The 21,020-nt window shown below is 32.0% G+C and overlaps 2 protein-coding genes across 18 annotated transcripts in view; one reads left to right on the top strand and one right to left on the bottom strand.

The window, feature by feature from the left end:
* Window positions 1–21,020, top strand: part of rg (A kinase anchor protein rugose) — a 424,034-nt gene that overhangs the window by 345,684 nt on the left and 57,330 nt on the right. For all 17 annotated transcript variants that reach the window (XM_085196877.1, XM_085196889.1, XM_085196885.1 and 14 more), the window contains 2 exons: window positions 19,338–19,455; window positions 19,675–19,777. In XM_085196877.1, the coding sequence (XP_085053003.1) occupies window positions 19,338–19,455; window positions 19,675–19,777 (221 nt within the window). The remainder of the gene's footprint in view (window positions 1–19,337; window positions 19,456–19,674; window positions 19,778–21,020) is intronic.
* Window positions 1,643–3,196, bottom strand: LOC146532964 (protein mab-21). The gene has a single exon (XM_085196676.1). It carries the CDS (start codon window positions 3,109–3,111, stop codon window positions 2,014–2,016), a length of 1,098 nt encoding a protein of 365 aa, XP_085052802.1. The 5' UTR covers window positions 3,112–3,196; the 3' UTR covers window positions 1,643–2,013.

Raw genomic sequence — 21,020 nt, forward strand, 5'->3', positions numbered from 1 at the left:
GGTCCTACCATATCTACTCTCGATTTTCTCTATTTTCTTTTCGACTCTAAAATCTTTTATTGAACGTTGATGATAGTCATTTACTTAAAATTTTAATTATATTCTTTATTTAATATAACATTTTATTTAAACAACTACAGAATTCTACAACAGGAGTTTTCAATTAAATGATAGCTTTTGTGCTTCTTGATATCACATTTTATAAAAAATGTGTAAGATATATTCTTAACAAATTCTAATAACAATATAGACGTTCATATTATCTTATAATGGATAGAAATTCAATATTAATGACCGAAATAGTAATAGAGTATGAGTATAGTAAAACCAGCTAGTGATAAAATTTTATTTCAAGTTATTTTTTTTTCCAATATATTCCATATTGATATGTGTTTACATGTTATAAGTATAAAAAAATATAGTAAAAATATGAGTATAAAATACATATAAATAGTTTAAGCTAGTAACTTATAGTTTCTAATGAATAAGATATCTCATTACATACGTTTTATAGCAGTGTCTCGGGCACTCAGGTCGGCCTACGTGAAATGCGGCCGTGTAACTCGATATCCAGTGTAGGCCGTTTGCTTGTGCTTTGTGTTTTTTTCTCTTTTTTCATTTCTATTTTAAACAATGTTGTGGTTCGTTTTAATGAGAGTCTAGGTTTGTTTATACTTTATAGAAGAAATAACTTATACTAGGGTTAAATTAGTTTGTAATTTTGATGAAAGGAAAATCGTTTTCTTTAACTTTTGGTAAAAAATTAAACTATTAGTCTATGATTAGCCTTTTATGTATGTCGTTAGTCTATTTATTATGACTATGTAAATAAGCTTTTATTCAATCTTTAACAAAGAAAAAAATATAACATTTTAAAGATTTTTTTTAAACTAAATGATCCAATTTTTAATAACTTAAATAATCTGTTGTAAATTAATAAGTTACATATTTTTTTTCATTCATCGTCATGGAGTCTAATAATTGACGCAATAATTAATATTTACATAGACAATTGTTTGTACAGCCTTTTTCATTTAAAATTGTGGCGAGGAATTTGCATATATGAGGTTAATTTAAAAAAAAATATTATAAAAACTTTTAAACGCCAATTAGGTAATGTTACTTTATTGTTTCTATATCATCTATACTAATATTATAAACCCGAAAACAATTAATTGGTTAAAGCCTACTGGTTGGAATCAAGAAATTCTTCTTTTGTAACCCATTTTACGAGGTTATAGGTTGTATTATATCACGTTAATCTTTGTCCTGTAACTAACTCATCATCAGGTCCAAATTACTTCGAGCACTTAAAATGTATCTTGTGGCAAACTCGTACTGGGAATACTATTGTAATACTCATAGTGGGAATACCATTTGAACATGCAAGCGAAGCCGCAGGTGAAAATTGGTTTTTAATATACGGAAATAATCAATTATGATGTTACCATAATATTAATCAATCAGTGTTACGTAGTTAATCAAAACAGTTACCTACTAAGAGGATGAAACCGAAAGTTTGTTTAAAACATTGCTATTTATATACAAATTCGTCGTCGATAAGATAATGATTTTCGATGACTCATACCAACGCCAAAACCGGACGTATTTTATTCTAAAGTAGTACAATAAAAAGAGTGAATGGTTTTCATAATTTTTTTATTCATTATAATATAGATTATACACCTACTTTTAAAGTCAGTCAAATAAATACACGAATTTTCGCTTCTTAATTTTTTTTCTTCAAAATAAATATCACTAAAATTGTACAACAATAAGCTATTTACATTATATCACAAATAATATTTAATGGGACCTAGTTTATTAGTAGCAGGTAGACACTTCTACTTACAGTCAGTTCGATCCACATGGAATATTCGAAAACTCGAACTAAAGAACAAACGCTCACTTCTTTTAAGAACTATCGCACATCTAATCCGATATAACTAAAATGACTGGATTACTTAGCGTACACTAACTCACTCACTGCACTCGCTATTAAGTAGCTTCAGTTCACAGCTTTTCGAAAGCCCTAGAATTGGTAAGCATTTCTCTCGTCAGTCGCCACACCTGCTTTGCAGCGTTCTCCATGGCAGTCGGGGATTTCCCTTTAAACAAGTCGACGTGTGGAAGAAAATAGTGAGGACACCGACGACACTGCAATGAGGATATCAGTTGAAGGAAGATTCCATTTATTCTGTCGCCGATAGCTCCTTCATCCCATTCGTGTTCCCTAGGATGTTTCTCACACTCGTACAACAGTAGTGTTTTCATATGATAACACGTGACCGGGTTGCCCGGCAAATCCAGGTGTCTATCTCTGATAGTTTTTAGTATACTAAGGCATTTCCGCCGACATCCGCCTTGAAGAAGACGATTTTCTGCCTCAAAGAAACTTAACACCCATGCGTCTCCCTCCATAGCGGAATTTTTGCCTTGCAATGTTAAGCATTCCTTTGAAAGTAGATCAAATCCTTCAGTTTTTACTTCGGCCACAATGTTAGGATGTGGCCACGGTATGGTCGGTAAGGGCCAGTGTGCCGCAGACCTGGGCCACAAACCGGCACATTTAAAAGCTGGCGTTATTTGCACTATATATCTTTCGCGTATACGCAACTTCACTTCAGTAGTTTCTGCAATCATCTTAACACAATCTCTGTAGGAGCACTTGTCGCAGGCTTGGGCCACCAAAGTCTGGAATCGCGATCTGATTTTTCTCGCAGATAAATAGCCCGAGGCGGTGATGAACTCGACCCACAAGGACATGGAACGCTTTCTTCCATCGCTGAGCTTCAAGACAGCACAGCCAGGTAAAGAGCCGTCATCGACGAAATTCAAAACTCCCATTTGATTAAGGTATATGATGATTTCAAACTCGTGAGGCGAGACGACCTCAAGTCCGTCGAAGCGGCCATTGTAGTCGGTCAAAGAGGATATAAACCGCGGCTCCTGCAGCTCCACTTCTTTGAGCACGTCTTGCACTATCCTGCATACTTCGTGGATGGTTTTCGCGATCTGGGCCTTGCGGTTCGCGACCCGCTCGTTGTAGTACTTGTTCATCTGGTAGACTAGCTTGGATTGAGCCGCCATCATCTCAGGTGGGACGAGCATGGTGGCTTCACCCGGTTATCATGGTCCGGCGGCGTAGCACGCACGCGCACGGCACGCAGACGTTCTAAGACTGAGCGGCTGCGACTCGACGGACGACAAAAGGCTGTATCCGCCCATGTCGATGCCGGCCAATGAGAGCAGGCTTTTCTTTCTCGCTCATTTAGAATTACATTTGTGGGAGCGAGACACAAACAGTTCTTTGGCGAGGCGTTAGCTTAGTATTGATCGAGCGTAGACCCCGCCTCTTCGCAATAGGTATTCGGCGCTAAGGTCGTGATCGTAATTACATGATCGGCTTAGAACGATCCTCGTTAATTCGGTAGCCGAAGACCGATGCTATTAATGGCAACGTCTTGCGTTGCTTTTTTATCATGTTTTTAATTATAAGAGCTAATTTAATTCGCTGTTGGCACGCATGTCATAACTTGTGATATCAGATGAGCTTTTATATGTAATTTGTCGCAAGTTTTTCCATATGTAGACAGATATGTATGTATGTACAGATGTGCTATGTCGTTTATATCGTAACGCCTGGGATTCTCTAAATGGTCTGTTAAACATTAATTTCATAGTTTATTTACATCCGACTCACGTGTAATGAAACTTGGTTATGTACATATTTTGTTTTTGTAATTCAATACCTTATCTAATTTCTATGCAAAATTTACCTATAGGCTTACACAAGAACGGAATAAATTGTTAATGTTTATATTTTTAGCGTTTTATAAGACCTTATTTGTTTAATAAAGGCCTTAATATGCCTTAACTGCCGTAAAATGTGTGACCATTACAAACAATGGTATTTTCAATATCCATATTCCAGTTAAAAGATAAATGCTTCTTATACCTAAATAAATGTAGTTCTATAGATTAATAATAATATTTTACATTATTTTACAGTACAGTTAACCTTTTGTTGTAATTTAGTGAAAACTCTACTATAATCTGTAATTATGTGTAATTTCGTTCTCTTTTATAAACATTTCAAATCAATTCTAATCTAATTCCTAAGCAATATCAATGTAGAGTCACATCCATTCATTCTACGAAATAATACTTTTATATACCTATAAAAACTTCGTTACAATAGGAATATTACTTATTTCGTTAAATAAAATAATTATGTAGACAAGTAAACTTATTTTATTATATTTATAGAGAAATAAATAAAACGTATAAGATTTTACGACAGAACTATTCGTCATGTTGTGTTAAGAATAATATTGACAAATTATTAAACAAACTTAAAATTTGAACAATTTAATGTCAATATTAAAAACATATTATTAGGCAAAACTTACGTTTCCTCCAAGAATTAATTTGAGGAATTTAATGTTGTTAATGCTCACTTGGTAAGCTAATGATTGTTATTATTATAAAATAATATTTTAAAAGAGCAACTGTTGCCTTGGTGCTTGTTGTTCTTGAAGGCTCTTCTCAATAGAAACTGCCTTCCAAGCCGGTGGTAAATGGTAGCCCTGTAGGGCTTAGGTAAACTACTGGCAATTTTTAGTTACTTACTTAACTTGCCGATTCAAAATTTTAATAATAGCCTGATTTTTATATTATTGTTATGTGTTAAAATTTTAATTATACGTAAAAATACATAAACTTGCATAAGCTTGAATAATTTCAACAATTATTTAAAAATTGGTTCAAAGTTATATTCTCCCATTATACATATATAGATTTATAATTAGTAACAAGTATTCAAGCAAGTATAAGCATAACCGTGAGTCCCCTTCCGTACTGGAATGATTATTTCGGTCGGGATTGATAGTGCCGCGCGTCGTGATGGATGGCTCTAAGACGCTTGATTTACGCGACGTCCGCGCGATTCATGCGGGACGCGGGTACCTGGAGAATGGGGAATGCTACCAGATTTAGACTTTGTAGCACTTTGTAGCTCTAGTTTAGATAATTGGAAAAAAATATATTTAAAAAAAACCATTAAAATGTTAATATTTTATGTATAATATATGTATTTTTAACATAAGCTCATGCCTATGTTTTTATTTGATGCCGTCAGTGCTTGTTCGGGATGTCATTCAGTTAGCAATGCTTGTGAGGTGTGATGTAGGTAGGTAGTTGTTGATTTGGTCGAAAATTGATTACAACCAAAAATGAAGTTTTTTAATGATTGGCCACAAATTGAAAACTAATTACAGTGGAAGTCAATTATGGGAGTACAAAAATCTTAACTATTACCTATACTGTTAGGAAAATATTTAGAAACGTATAAAAAAATTTACGTAGCAGGACGCGAACCCGACTTTTGCAAACCGTCCTGTTATATACGTTTTTTTTCTTAATATGCTCTTAAAAAATAGGAAATAACAAATTTACGATTTTTCTAAGAAATTTACGTATTATTTATTTTATTTATTTATTTATTTTAAGTTGGGAAACAAACAGCATTTTACAGTACTTTTTAGTATAATACATATCCATATTCCAACTGCCAATAAAGTTTCCACTTATACATAAAACATGGAGTGAATATGTTGCTAATTAACAATTAAAAATTAAATTTACTGTCTAAAGAGAAAAAAAAAAAAAAAAAACAAAGATTTTTACGAATGAAAGGTTAAGGTTTACATTAGGTTAGGATTTACAGAATTTTGAATTTTGTCAATGATCTTACATGAAAACTGCATCAAACTACTATGAAAAATGTCAATATCACTAAAGCAATTATTGTATGCCCTACAAGATCTTAGTATAAAACAATTTTGGTCAATGAATAAGACGTTAAGTGAGGCTAAAAATTGAAACATAAAACTGCTGCGTAAAACGAAATTCTTGTATACCAAATTAGCATTAGGTATACTAGTCTTAAATAAAAGGTTATTTCGTGAAAATTTTATAGTATGTTATTAAATGCCATAAAAAGATATGCAAAACAAGCTCAAATCGACATCGAGAAGTCTATAAAAGTACTTTTATCTTCCGTTGGTTACATTTTTACGACTACAAATTGTTCGTTTTTTTTATTTGTTTCTTTTTTATTTATCTAATACGAACTGTGAATTTAATATTTTATATTATTATTATTTTTTCATATTATTTAATAAACTAAATTGTAATAACATTTTTAAACATTATTAAGTATTTAAATTTATCATCTTATTTTAATCTATCTATATTTTCAGTCTTATATGAAAAGTGCTCTATAAACTTTCCTAAACGGGATCCATATTTTATTTTTCATAATATTTTTCTCGACCCAAAGCTATTTACCTACGCATAAAAATATACAGCTTCCATACTTCCCATCAATTATAATAAAGCCGACGGCGCATGCTCGCTCAAAATGGCGGCGATAAAGACACGCCTACTTCCGCCGGACGTCCGAACGAAGCCTACCCTTTGACTTCCTTTATTGATAAGGGTGGTTTTTATTTATTGTAACAAAAACAAGGAATGATTAAATTAGGAATATTAAAATGAATAATGAGCTATTAAGTTTTGTTTTTTAGATATATTTATTTATTTATTAGGATTCCTTTCTGTGTTGTATATTTTTGTAGGAGGTACTTTTTAACGTACCTACTCTCTTTCAACTTTTTTATAATTACTTTAACTTTGACTTACTTACGCCATTATGGTCATGAAATTTCAAAATTACAAGGTACGAAGGTATAGGTACAGTAGAGTGATATAGAGCCAAAGAAATTAATCTTTTCATCGTTTAAGAAATAGAAACAAAACATCTTAACGCAGATATAATATCTACAAAAAATAATAGAACTATTATTGCGATATTTGTAAATTGGTAAAAGTTAATACCAGTTGGAAAAGTATTAAAATATATTTCCAACGACCAAGTTAATATAATTTCACAAACTCTACACAATCGTGTGGCGACGCGACGGTCATTAAAACGCAGTGCCATCCAGAACTATTAAAATCACGTCTATTAAACATATGACTCTTAAATCTAATTTATGATGCGTATACAGAAACACAACGTGAGGTGATTATTAATAAAACTAAACTGTTAGTACGTCACAAAAACGGCGAAAAAGATGAATTCCATCAACGAATGTACCAACGGAATGACTGAGTGCGTTGTAAAAGGAGTACGCGATGATATTTATGGTGTATTGAATTTGCTATCGTGTAGTATGAAAGATGGGCCCGGACGAACATCTGTCATCCCCCACTGCCGCCGAGCGACTGACAGCGCGCCACCCTCCGCAGCCAGGGGAGGGGATACAGACCCGCCTACTGCTTAAAAACGCCTCTGGCATTAAGGGCGCATGTCCATAACACTAATGTAGGCGAAAGTTAGCCTTACACAAGTTATAAATAAGATCTATCTTGTATACGTGGATATTAGGGTTGCGCGACAAGATACTTTTTTCGGTAATTATTTTTCTTGCAATGCAAAATTATTTCAGTGTGCCGTACAGTAATTGGATTCAAAAATAACAACACGTCGAACGTAGAAATATGTTTATGCAATTCTGAGCTGTATTTTGTATATTTTTTAGTATGAAAATATTTTAATAGTGTTTGTAAATGCAGCGCAGATGCTTTTTTAACCAGCTCCACGGTTCGCGACGATTGAGTCGTCCTGTCCGGTGTAATTATTATAAAGATTCCAGATAAGGTACACGTCTTTGTTTAAAATTTTTTGCTTGCATTATTAGCGGGCCTTTTGTGCATTAAAACGAAACAAATTTAAATGGAACAATGCGACCCGATATAGTTATAAAGACTTATTGAACGAAAAAATATGCAGTTGAACGATTTTAATTGAATATGTGCTGCAAGGTGCACAATTAATGTTTCTTTTTAATAAGAAAACGTGACAAAATGTCAGCGAACCCCAACCGTAATTATAAAAGGATTTGACTTTTTAGTGTTTGTTTTTTTTATGATTGAATAAGATTTTTGAAATATTTCGATAATAAATAAATTTGTCTCAGAATTAGCTCTGTCACTCAACAAGCAATGTTTCGAAAATTAGTCTTAACGCCAAGTACCCTCTGCCTGCTCCGCTATATGCGGTATGCAACGTGAAGCTATTAATTTATATTATATATTCTCTTGTATGTATTTTTCGTCAAATTAAAGTAAATTTTCTCTGAAATCCGGAAGCTCGATGGCGCCACGTCTAATCCAATCCACGTGTAGAATACCAACGAAATGCGAACATGTGTTTTAAGTTAAATCAATTTCAATATTAAGTCGACTCTTTTGAAGCGCCGTTTTCTAATTATTTCCAGTTCTCAAAATATTGTCCTTATATTTTATTAAGTGGAACAAAATTTGGTTGAAATTTTATTAATGTCAAGTATAATAGCTTGTGACGGTCGAGCTGCGTGTAATGTCTTTATTTTGGTTATGTTTAATACGGTAGAGTAAAGAAAATAATTCTTTAAATTAAAAAGGACTTTTGATAAAATTAAAGTTATAAAATTTTTGTTTGGTAAGTATGCTTCTTATGTAGCTATTGAAGATGTTCCGATCGGTGGGTTAATAACTATGTTATAAGTATCTATTTGTGTGAATTAACATATGTGTATATTTCAATCGTCATTACGATTTGATGATTCCAACAATAATATTATTTTTGCCTTATTACCAACACTCCTTACTTAACTTTCAGCCCCCTTGAAAATATTAGTTACTTAATACGCAACCGATTCAAAAAAAAATGTATAAAAGATTGTAAAATGGTGTTTGATAAAAAATGGGAAATTACTAGTATTATGTGTCAATTTTTAAACTATAAATGTTAGGATATAAATAAATCGAAAACTACTAAAAAAACAATTAAATTGTAACAGCACATTAGATTTGAAGCCGGTAGCGGCCGCTATCTCTACAATGTAAGTATGCAACTAATCGTAGAGCCGTAAACCGTACAGAACAAGCCTGCCTTATCTTTAACGCTTGTACCCACGCCACGGCCCACAACTATTGCTTATTTACACCTTATTGACGCCTCGCTCATGTGATAATACCACTAATGGGTGTTTTGTATCAGTTTGTAGGTTACTTTTGGTTTACTTTTATATTTCTTATCTTATTTGATAGAGATGCGCAGTGGTATACAGTCTGATTGTAAACGCGATGGCTATGGATACTATTTCTACCATGGACATTGATAGTGTTCCAATTATTTATATTTTGCTCGCTCTGATAGACAACTGTAGTAGTATAACTGTAGTCTGATCAATGCAAATTGGATGGAAAGTGGGGAAAGGAGTGCTTTAACAAGGTAACTCCTCTCCTTAACCTGCTACGCGGGCGTGAAGCTGTTTTTTTATTATTTTTCATGAAAGAAATTTATACCAACAATCATAGTGTAGAGTCAGAAAATGTCATGAGAACCTAACAGAACATTAAATCGGCAACCGCGACGGTTGTGGGTTCGATTCCCATTCGGAGAAATTAAATATTTAATATTTTAATTTTCCTCGCTCTGGTAGCGAGGCAAAGCGTGGCGTTGAATTCCGCTACTCAATACGCAGTGCCTCCAGATTCAGTGGAAAGTGGGGAACGGAAGTGTCTTAACAAGAATGAATTCTCTTAAAACTATGTTCCCAGGTTCCCGCAAACTCCTCGACTAAGTGCGGTAGATATAGCGTCAAGTGAATATTTCAAAGAAATTTATGTAGTCATTACTTATGTGAAGAATATTTTACTTAAGACTAAACGTAGGAAACTATTGATCCTAGTTAATCCTTACACGACAAGGCGACGGTTGTAAAGTGTGACTTTATGAGTGTGTCCCACCCCTGAGCTGGCTGGTGGCTTTGGCTTAGTCGTTTTAATTTGATGCTACTTTACTAGCTATTGCTCCCGAGTTCAGTTGCTTTGACTTTAAAAATAAAGAGCAAAATTGAAATAAAATGTTTGAACTTTAATAACATACTTTCATACTTGTATTCTATAAAAGGAAGAAAATTAATATAATATGAAAAATACTAAATCTTTCCAATATTCACTATGAGATGTTGACAGCGTCAATTTATTAAAATATAATAGGTATTTGTTTAGATAACCTTGGTGGTCAGAGTTACTTTTAAAATCTTTATACGTTTCTAAAAGTATTTTTTAGTTAGTTTAGTTTCTAAAAGTTAAAACATATTTTAAAATATAACACTATACCTACCTATATTATATTGATAATTTCAAAAAGAAATATAATATGTGTTTTGTAAATAAAAACTTTATAATTTTTTAATTATAAAACGTATAATAACGTTAGTCTTAATAAAGAAACAAAATATTTTAAGATTTCAGTTATTACATACTTAAAAGATATGCCAAACGAAAAAAATCCACAATCACGATCAATACACAGACGTCCCTTCTCATACTAATAATAATAAAAATAAAGACTTCATACGTCGCCTAAAGAAAACAAGCAATAATTAGATCGCGTTTAAACTAATTCCAAGTAAGCGTTGCGTCGCCACGGTGGCCGTCAAAGGAAGTCCTAATTAAATACTCGTACATCACCGTCGCTCGGGAATCGAACCCACTGCATCTAGTGCTAGAGGAAGTACTATGGGTATTATAGTGATTTATATATTTTTAAATTGTGTTAAAATATAAATAAATATAATAATTATTAATAAAAAATAGCTCATTAACTAATTCATATATAAGAAAGTAATATTTTCTATGTATAGTGTTGTAAAAAATGTATACTTAGGTATTTAAGGTAAAACCTATAATAAACGTAGTTATTTTTTTATTTTTCCAATCATCTATAGCTGTTGTTGACCTAGAATGGTCTTGACAACTCCTCATAATATTATCACATCTCATTCAAAACTCGAAAGTGAAACTCGAGACCGTGGTAACGTCAAGATCCTGCATCCCGCAGTTTGTCACTCGGAATGGTTCATAAATTCCCTGTCATCGCATCTCTTGTGTATTTTCGGAGCTGAATTTTTTCAGACGCCCTCGTGTCGCTCGATTTACATAAAAATTGCTTAATATAGATATAGGTATACTACGTACGATGAATTGTGGCCGTATTGAACCAAAGCTCAAGCTCAGCTGTATATGGCTCAACTGTAGATGTCACTTTAACTTTTTTTTTCGCTTTTATCGATTATTTGGAAATGTGCAATGTGCTACTAGAAGATATTAGGTATATATGTTCATGTAGGGTAAAACCCGGATAGTTGCCACACTTTTTGAAAAAGCTCTTTTGTTAGAAATGTATACCACTACATTACCTATTCAATGTGTGTTCTTAAACATAGTATATTAATCTTCTAACTTAGCCAATTTTTTCAAATATAAATATTATTAATTTTGAGTACAGCCTGTTTTACGTGGCCTCTAAAAAAGGGGATAGTTGCCTACTATGGCGGATACTAGCCTAACGTTAAAAATGGTTCGGGGGATACTTGCCTGTCTATTTTTTTTTTCAAATAAAAACGAACTTATATTAATTTAAGTAATCACTTTTTGTTATTGAACACAATCTTTCATTAAGTATTAATCAAAGTCAATATAATTATAAAATTACAACAAAATAGACTCCAAAATGGTAATTAAGTATAAAAATAAAAATAAAATATTACTATTTATTTTAAAGGTAGAACAACAAAAAAAATAAGAATTAACTTTGGCATAGCATCTATTAAATAAGTATTCAGTTCTAATTACTTACTGAGATCCTTTATAATTATTACCCAAACAACACTTAAAAGTACTAAGGTTTTAAAATTTTAAATTTGAACATGTAATTTTTTTATTTAAAAAAATAATTAAATATTAGTATTTATCTTAAATATAAAAAATAATTATGGGAATAACTTTGGCATTAGTATTGATTATTACCAGAAGCCAAGGTTTTCAATTTGCCACATCTCATGCAATGGTTTTTGAATGTTGTACAAGTTTCATGCAACCACATTCGACACATCTCACATTGTATCCAATCTGATTTTGATTTAGTAAAATTATAATTTTCAAAACATTCTACACAATAATTATCAACTTTAACTTCTTTGTTGGTATTTCATTTTTTTGAATTTGCTAATTGATATTGCTATTTTGAATTTTTTAAGGCCCGAGAGGATATGCCATAAATCCGGGATATTTCGTTGATACTTTTTTGTTTTTTATTTAGATCTTCGAACGCAAGTGCTAAGCTATCATCTGTCCAGCTGATGTGGCGCGGCACCACGCCTGGCTTTCGTTTATACTTGCGAGGCATTTTGCTGTTGAGAATTTATTTTATTTAAGATAAACTATAGTAAAGCCCAATAAAAATAACACCAAGAAAAAAGGTAAAACCAAATGAAAAAAATAACTAAGAAAAAAACCTGTTTGCTCGTTAAAATGTGTAGTTACGGATAGTTGCCCCAGGGCAACAATCCGCAAAAGACAGTAAGGCAACTATCCTTTTTGATACGGATACTTGCCCTTTTTATTTACAAAATAAATAAAACATATTTAACAACAAAACGTTTATTACAGTGCAATTTAAACTCTAATGCAATCAAAGAAATAATTATTTTACTAAAACCGCAATTAGTTATAATTATATTTAACGGAGATTACTTGCCAATATAATTCTGACGCTCGTCAAAGTATCGTCGCGGAAGATTTTTACTCACACGGACAAAACTCGTGCACCTACTTCGACAGCTGATGCGGCACCGAGTCCTACGCGGGGGACGCTTCTTATTATGATCAAAAAGAAACACTGGCAACACGTCTAACATAGAGCATTTGAAACTGAGGCATGTATCCGTCCGAGGCAACTATCCGGGGTTTACCCTATATGTAAAAACTTGTACATGAACATGTGCGTTACTATCAATGCTTCCAACTAGTATAGATATTTACTTGAAAATATTGTTAATTTAAACTTGTTTAATTTTTTTAACATATTTTCAAACAAATATAAAGGTCTCTCGACCTTTAGTATATCCGTACATATATACGATGTCTACCGTAAACTTAAATAACGTTACATTCCCACACCGGCACCGTACCGTTCGTTCCTAGAGACAATGCACGACAACAGGATATGTAAGTCCCAGCGGGTTCGTGGAAGCGATGCGGAGCTGATGATCCCACGAGATGCTCAAGATTAACATGAAATAGTGGCGAAATATTGTAGAAGTTATTATCTGGAGAAGATTTTTAATTAAACATATGGATTTATGTTTGGAATTACGCTTCATTATTCAAAATTCACATTTCGGCCAATTTTCGAGATATTGCGTGTTGACCATATCGATCCTACAATTGAACAATTACCTTAACGACACTAATTAAGTCAATAATAGAATAATATGAAAAAGCCTAATACGACCATCACCTGTAACAAAAAATAAAATAAACAAGATAAAAATAACATTATGGCGACAATTAAAAAAAAACAGAACATGGAAAGTCAACAACCATCAAGATACAGAGATATTCAACTTAAGCTCGTTATTCCTTAAAAATATCTTTAGAAACAAAAATGGCCCATAAATTATGTTCTAACACAAATAAATTGCCAATTATATTAATGAAAAGCTTCACCGAGTTAATGATTTTAAAATTTAATTAGCTGTGAATAGAAAAGGACTTTTATATGAGAGTCGTGGTATAATGTGTTATAGCATCGCTCCGTCTGTTAACAATGTCTACTCATTTACATTTCCTATAACCATTATTGAATGTAGCGATAGCATGGAAATTAAAATTTATATTTGTTTCACTTGCAAAGTAATTATTTACAACATTATATTTATTCAGAGGCCAGTCGTGCCGCTCAAACTGTTACTGTAAACGCGACTGGTTGTGGGTTCGATCCCCACTCTACTAATTAAGAAGATTACTTATAAACGGGATAACTCATGCATCGAATTAAGTTGTTATTTTCAAAAATGTAAATGTTCTCTACTATCATTTCCAATATCAATTGTTTGAAATATAAAATGACAAAACTTAACACAATAAAAGTGCAATCCACTTAAAATAATGATAATTTACAAAGAGATACGGATTCCAATATTAACGGTGTCTTGGTTATGAAGCCATAATCACTTATTTTTATAAAAATCTTATTTTTTACGGTTTTTGTGCAATTACTGCTTCAAATAATCTTCAAGCAATATCTATTATATTTTTATGCAAAGTAAAAATAAAATTATTTTGAATTTTATTAATTTTATCTTGCATCTTAATAACAACGTCTTTAATTAGATAAATATAATAAAAAAATATTGTTTTTTTGTCAACGGTATAGAGGTGTTGCGTTTTTTCGCCGCTCGAGCTAATGGGGGCACTTGTCGCGGCATATTTACGACACTGATACAATCGCCTCGCTGGCTCTGCGCGCCTGGTACACATGACCGCCCAACGTTGATAATATTGTGTTATCACAATTCGTTTTTGATGAAAGTTTTGCATATAGCGGCGGTGAAATATTTGTCATGGATTTATTGTATAAGTTGGTAAAATACATCTATTTAAAAGCTTAGATTTTTTTTATATTGGAAAACAGAACAAATAGATAATTCTATCTATATATTTACTTTATCAATATTTAAAAAAAATCTTTATTATTCCTATGATATATTTTGTAACTGGATAGCTTATAAGGGATTCGTGTCGTTACTGCTGGTATATTTCACATCTATGTGTAATGAAATCTTAAAATATACGTATGAATAAAAATAAATATAAACAATATTTGTTGTATCGATAGGTAATTATTCGCCCTGGTAACTAGGGAAATCGGACCGAAACGGAAAGTGGGAAACGGGTATGTCTGAATAGGAATAGGATGTCTAACACTAGGTTCCCAAGTTCCCTCTGCCTACCCTGATATGTGGGATACAGAGAGAAAAAGAAATATCTTTATAATTAATTAAGTTGTTGCGTCTCTACTCTGCAGCTGCATTTGGCTTCCCTGAGTAATGTTGAATACTAAACATTAATTTAGTTCAAAGAGATTTTAGGTGCCTACTCCATCAAGTGGACGCATCAGGCTCCATTAAAGGTTCAATATTGAAATCGGGTTATGCTTTGAAGTAGTACCTAGTGGTGAAATTGATTAAAAGTAGGTACTCCATGTCCTTATAAATTAAATCTTTAAACTTTATTTACACTTTAACGGCTACCTCGTGTTACTTTTTTTAATTTATTTTAAACTTTATTAGTCGAGCAATTAAAGTTGTCTATCAGTAGGTACCTACTGCTAAAATTTTTAAAACATAATAAGAATTATTTTATGACCATGGGTTTATTAATATGATTCAATGGAAGTCAAAGAAAGACCAAATCAAGTTCTGGCTCAATTAAAATAAAACAGCTAGTAGTTATGCAAAACACGAACTGCTCGTGCGAAAACAGAAATAGAGTAAATAAATTGAATCGTGGGCTTCTCCACAGTATTCCTCACACGACAGATAATTCACGCTAATCTCTGATCTCCTCGAAACGGGCAGACTATGTGACAATTTATGTGAAACTACCTCGCGTGGCTCTACGCATACTGAATGTGGACTTGAATATATAATGTACTCTCTCACGTTATATATAAGGGACCTGTCACATTTATTGATTTGTGTACTGTTTTAAATAAACTATTATGTTATATTATTTATAGAACCAATTATTTATTTTATTTGCATATTAAGAATTATACATACTAGAATTTCTTTATATCTCTTACTACTTTTCCCACACTGTTATAGGTAGGTAAAAAAACTTTTATTTATCAATGAGAGTTCTACAAGTTTCTTTGTGTAATATACACAAATTTACCTATTTTAGAGTCGTTTAGACTTACGATTAAAACTATGTAAAGGTACTCTTAGTTTATATCAAATTATTAATAATTAATGTTGAATAGAAATATTTTAAGAATTGTATTTGAAAGTAAAGTAAAGAATTATTATAAATTGCACATCAGTCTAGATATTTTCTAAGCATTGAACAAATATTCCAACTATTCTTATAGGTATACCTAATAACCATTGAAAAGTATTACATTATGTATCTACCTTCAAACAATGTCAATAAATTAGTGTCGACATTAAAACAACTTTATTGCAAAGTAATAAAATAAAGATCAGTTTTTTAATATACCAATTGCTAATTCGAATCAATTTTTAAACTAATTAAATTTATTTTGCCTGTTCGCAAATCGACAATTACTTTTTAGAAATATGTTGGCTTACTTTTAACATTATAAAATTCTGCTAAAAAATTAAAGGTAATAAAATAAGCCTTTGTGTTTATTGGACAGCAGCAACTGCAAAAGCAGATATTCTAATTTATGTTTTATCTGTTTTAATAAGTTTTTCTTACAAAATGTTTCTCCTTTCTTAAATCCTTAGTGAATGATATAAGGTCACTTTCTTTTTCAAATATTGCTATTTATCGCATTCTATGTTGGTGGCGGAAACTGAAATCGGCCTTTCTTAGGCATAGTCTGTAAATATTGTAATATTAATAATACTTTTAAATATATAAGGATCTTAATATAATTGTAAATAAATTGAAATTCCTAAGGCAGCCTGAAAAATCGAGCTTTTACGTTTTGTAATTCATAGAAATTAAGTTACGGACGACCACTAGCAATTGTTATAGTACCTAATACTCCCACTCATCCTACCCATATCTAAATTTGGTTAAGAGTAATTTTGAATTTAGAACACGTGTAAGTTCCCACAATCTCACATCGACCATGGTATTCGCGTGACACAGCACCATTAGACGAGATGGCACTAATGTGTGAACTAATGATGGAACAACGTGGCCGATGCTGCTACAAGCTTATTTTTTCCTAATAGGGTAATTTAAATGATTTATCGAGTATTTAACGTTTATTTATTTTTTTAGATTCTCAATTTAAATATTTTAATTGAGTAGATTTCTTTAAACTACAAGGAAAAGTAGACTGGAGACTCTTAATTAGATACTCGGTAGATATATGAATATTTATATGAAAATTTGTAAATTTTAGACTTATCTAATAATTTCATGTTATAATGAATTACTTGTATTTTATCTAATCTTTTGTGTTTATTAAATTTCGAAACTACAGAATATTATAAGCTATAGTGTCTCCCCAAATCCGTACCTGTTATTTTATTATTCTACATTAAAGAGTCAGAGGGTGGCGGCCCGTTGCCGGCGGGACCCTGTACTCTGGAGGGTGTGTGACAAATTACATTACAATTGAATCGGACGTGCCCTATCGTACCCTCTGCCACAGTGGATGTTGATACGTACTTTATTACAGACAACATTGGGAATTGCTCTTTTGTTTGCTGTTGTTTTGCGTTTTCATATATAATATATATTTTTTTCAGGGTCCCGCCGTATCCCTCAGGCAGCTGGGTAGGCAGAGCGAATCTAGTTTTAAGATACTCCGTTCCCCATTTTCCGCTTAATTGGAAATTCCAACAATAACGCTATTATGTTGCTATATAAATACTTAAAGTATGTAAAGTCGAAATTAAGTTGAAAATTTACTATAGAGTTGTAATACCATACAGCTGAGAATAAATATTAATAAACGTAATAAAGGAAAATTTAATTAACATTTTGAATTATAATTAAACATGACACTCATTGTACTTATAAAAAAAAACTACATATTTGCAATGTAATTTCGAACTAATCTTAGTAGGTCCTATCATCTCGTGCACTCAGCATCCCTCCCTCTGGGGAACTAATACGTATACAAACAGCTCACCCTACGTGCTATTGTATATTGTTATTAGAGATTTTGTTTGCAACGATTAGGGGATAATTAATGGTGTTTTATCACGAATATGGTTATAATGTGTTATTCAATTGAATATTGAAAACTGAACTATTACTTAGTGAAAGTAATAATTGAATTAGACCAATTAAAAAACAAGAAAATATTTGTAACGAGTATCTGTGATGTTTTTAGGTGGCAGATTAAAAAAGGTGAACTCATTGCCGTTTTATGCAGGGAAAACTGAGAAAATCAATCTTAAATATTATTCATAATCATTCAACCGATAGGAATTGGAACTCATATTTCCACTGTACCATAACCGAGTAATGTGCCCCTTTTTCCACATACTCCTCACTCTTCAGTTTCTTTTTTTATTTATTGAGATATGGAACCGTAAAAATATAACACGACATTAAGACATTAAAATTTACACAAAAAATGAATAAACTATTCCAATTAGGTCATCCCGTAGTACTTTACAAGCGCCATATACATATATCTATACAAATAAATTGAGTGCTAACGAAGATTTTACGACGTCCTTTCATTTACGATCCGTTACACGAATGAAGTTATTTTAGAATTTATTTGATTCTCCATTAGGTAGGTATAAGTTTGTGAAGGAAATTTTTATGTTTATATCTAAGCTGTTGATTAAATATAGGTGCTTAAGCAATTTTGTAATATTTGGGTGCGTGTTGTTTGAGTAATTCGAAGTGTAATATTATGACATTTAATATTTTGTTCATTAGTGTTTTGCTAAAGGGTATATAAAACCTTTAAGAACTTTAACTGGACTCTTTTTGACATGCATTCTCCTATTGTGTAATATAATCTCTTTTTTACCGTACAATCTCCTTTGTGTGTTCTCCATACAACGTGACATTGGCGAAGTGAATAGTGCTCAACTGTCAACGCTCGAAGCGCCATAAATAAAGAACCAAACCGAACCTTTAAGAAATTAAACAAACATACGTAAATGATTCTATGTTTGAATTTTACATAGAAAAAGAATATGAATTATGAATGTATCAACATAGATATACCAATTAGCTCGTTTTACGATGAAACATTAAGTCGTGTTTTCTATTTAAAATGTCGATTCAACCACAAATAGAATTAGTAAGCTTAGAGTACTAAACATTTATATGGTTGTTTTACTACCACCAGTACATATTGGTTCTTACTACTTAAGCAACTTTGTGTTTAAGAGGGTGTATAAAAAGTTACATATATACTTATTTAAAAGATTTATCTAAATAATATATATTTCGACGTAGTTTTAATAATATGTACCTACCTACCTAGCTTCAGTTTATACACAGCAGAGTTGTCAGAGGGAACCTAATGTTAATACTCCGCTCCCCATTAATACATCTTAGTGGTTAAAACGCTTGGAATTCCTAGAGGTTCAAATCTTGCAACTTTATAACTAATTTTTATATTAATTATTATTATTTTTTAATTTGTAGTTACACTGTTGTTTATGAGACAAAAGTAGAATATATATTTTTTGTTATTTCAGGTGTTGAAGTATTGTGAACACCTCCACGGAAAATGGTACTTCAGCGAGATCCGAGCGATCTTCTCGCGCCGCTATCTGCTACAGAGCATCGCCATCGAAATGTTCCTAGCCAGCCGCAGTAAGTTACTTATTTAATGTTTAAAAAAGTATTAGATGCCGTCGTGGCGCATCGGCACTACGTCTGACTGTAAATACCACGGTTTTGCATTCGATTTTCACTAGGGGGAAAGAATTATTTTCGTTTCCGAACTCTCTTAGCTAGATAAACACGGCGCCAGTTTCCTGGTTTCAACATACAATTTTGTCGAAAATTGAATGCTTCGTTTATTATTTTCAGCGTCCATATTCTTCGCGTTCCCTGACCAGGCCACGGTGAAGAAAGTGATCAAGGCGTTACCAAGAGTCGGTGTTGGTATCAAATACGGCATCCCGCAGACCAGGTTCGTGTTAGTTTAGTTTTTAATATTTGTTTGACATTTTTTCTGTCAACAGCCTATGTTTGTGTCCTTGATACACACAATGAAATCGTTCTTAAAACGAATTCTTAAAGACTCTGTGGTTGGTGGCCTATGAGGAAGGCCTACGTTCATTAGTGGACTGCGGTCTGCGATAGGGCAAAAAAATTTTTTTTTACAAACGAAAACAAGATTAACATATGTTATGTAATCTATATATATAAAAGGACTTGTCCTCACTGACTGAGGTAAGACGCACGCACAGCCGTAACCGCTGATGGTAGAAACGTAAAATTTGGACAGATGTTTACTTTCGTAATCTGGACATCTACTAAGAAGGGATTTTGAAAAAAAATTACCTTAAAGGGGTCAAATAGGGGATGAAAGTTTGTATGGAAAAAAAATTAAATGGGCACCGATTTTTATAAAATTTGAAATTTAGATTTTTAAAAGTATTTAATTGAACACGTGTTTCATCGTTTTTTAGAATTCACCCCATAAGGGTGCAAATAAGGGATTGAAAGTTTGTATGGAAAAATGTTTCGTGGCTTATTAGAATTCACCCCTAAATAAGCAAGCGAAGCTGCGCGCGTCCGCTAGTACAATATACAATGTATACAAGAAAAAATTCAGGATAGAAATCTTTTTTAGCCTTTTCGGCAAAATATTTGTAAATTACCTTTTTATTGTGATTACAGTATACCTATATCGACAGTAATATAGTAATGAACGCTATAAGATTTTTTTCTTAAAAGAACCTAGTGATATGTCACTATATTTTGCAGCTTCTTCTTCATAAAATAAATAATGTTAAAAATAGACCCTTTTCAAATTAATAATTTGAATTTCATAATATTAATTTGATAAATATATGAGTATATATACTCATATTAACCAAGCAAAATATTTTTTGTTTTAATATTTAAAAGTAAAAATTACAGAAAATATTTATGAAATTATACTATTTTAAAATAATTATGTGCATAAAACAGTGCCATCTCTGAAAGCTATGCATAAGCATTATAAGCTCTGAGGTCAGAAATGACTACAAATTCTTTTATCGATTCGTTTTAGTTTGTATTACTTTCTAAAGATGGCGCTAGTTTATATATTTTTTTTTATATTTACGTTTTGAACCAGATCGAGGTAATATTTCTAGAAAGTGTATATGCATATTATTGGTTTTTATAGATATAATATCGATTTATATTTTTTTCATTACAATTTA

This window comes from Heliconius melpomene, chromosome 13 (genome assembly GCF_056956725.1).
Source record: "Heliconius melpomene rosina isolate 202511_hmr_F chromosome 13, ASM5695672v1, whole genome shotgun sequence".
Lineage (NCBI taxonomy): Eukaryota > Metazoa > Arthropoda > Insecta > Lepidoptera > Nymphalidae > Heliconius > Heliconius melpomene.

Coding starts and splice junctions, on each gene's coding strand:
- LOC146532964 (XM_085196676.1), bottom strand. CDS start 3,111: ATGCTCGTCCCACCTGAGATGATGGCGGCTCAATCCAAGCTAGTCTAC.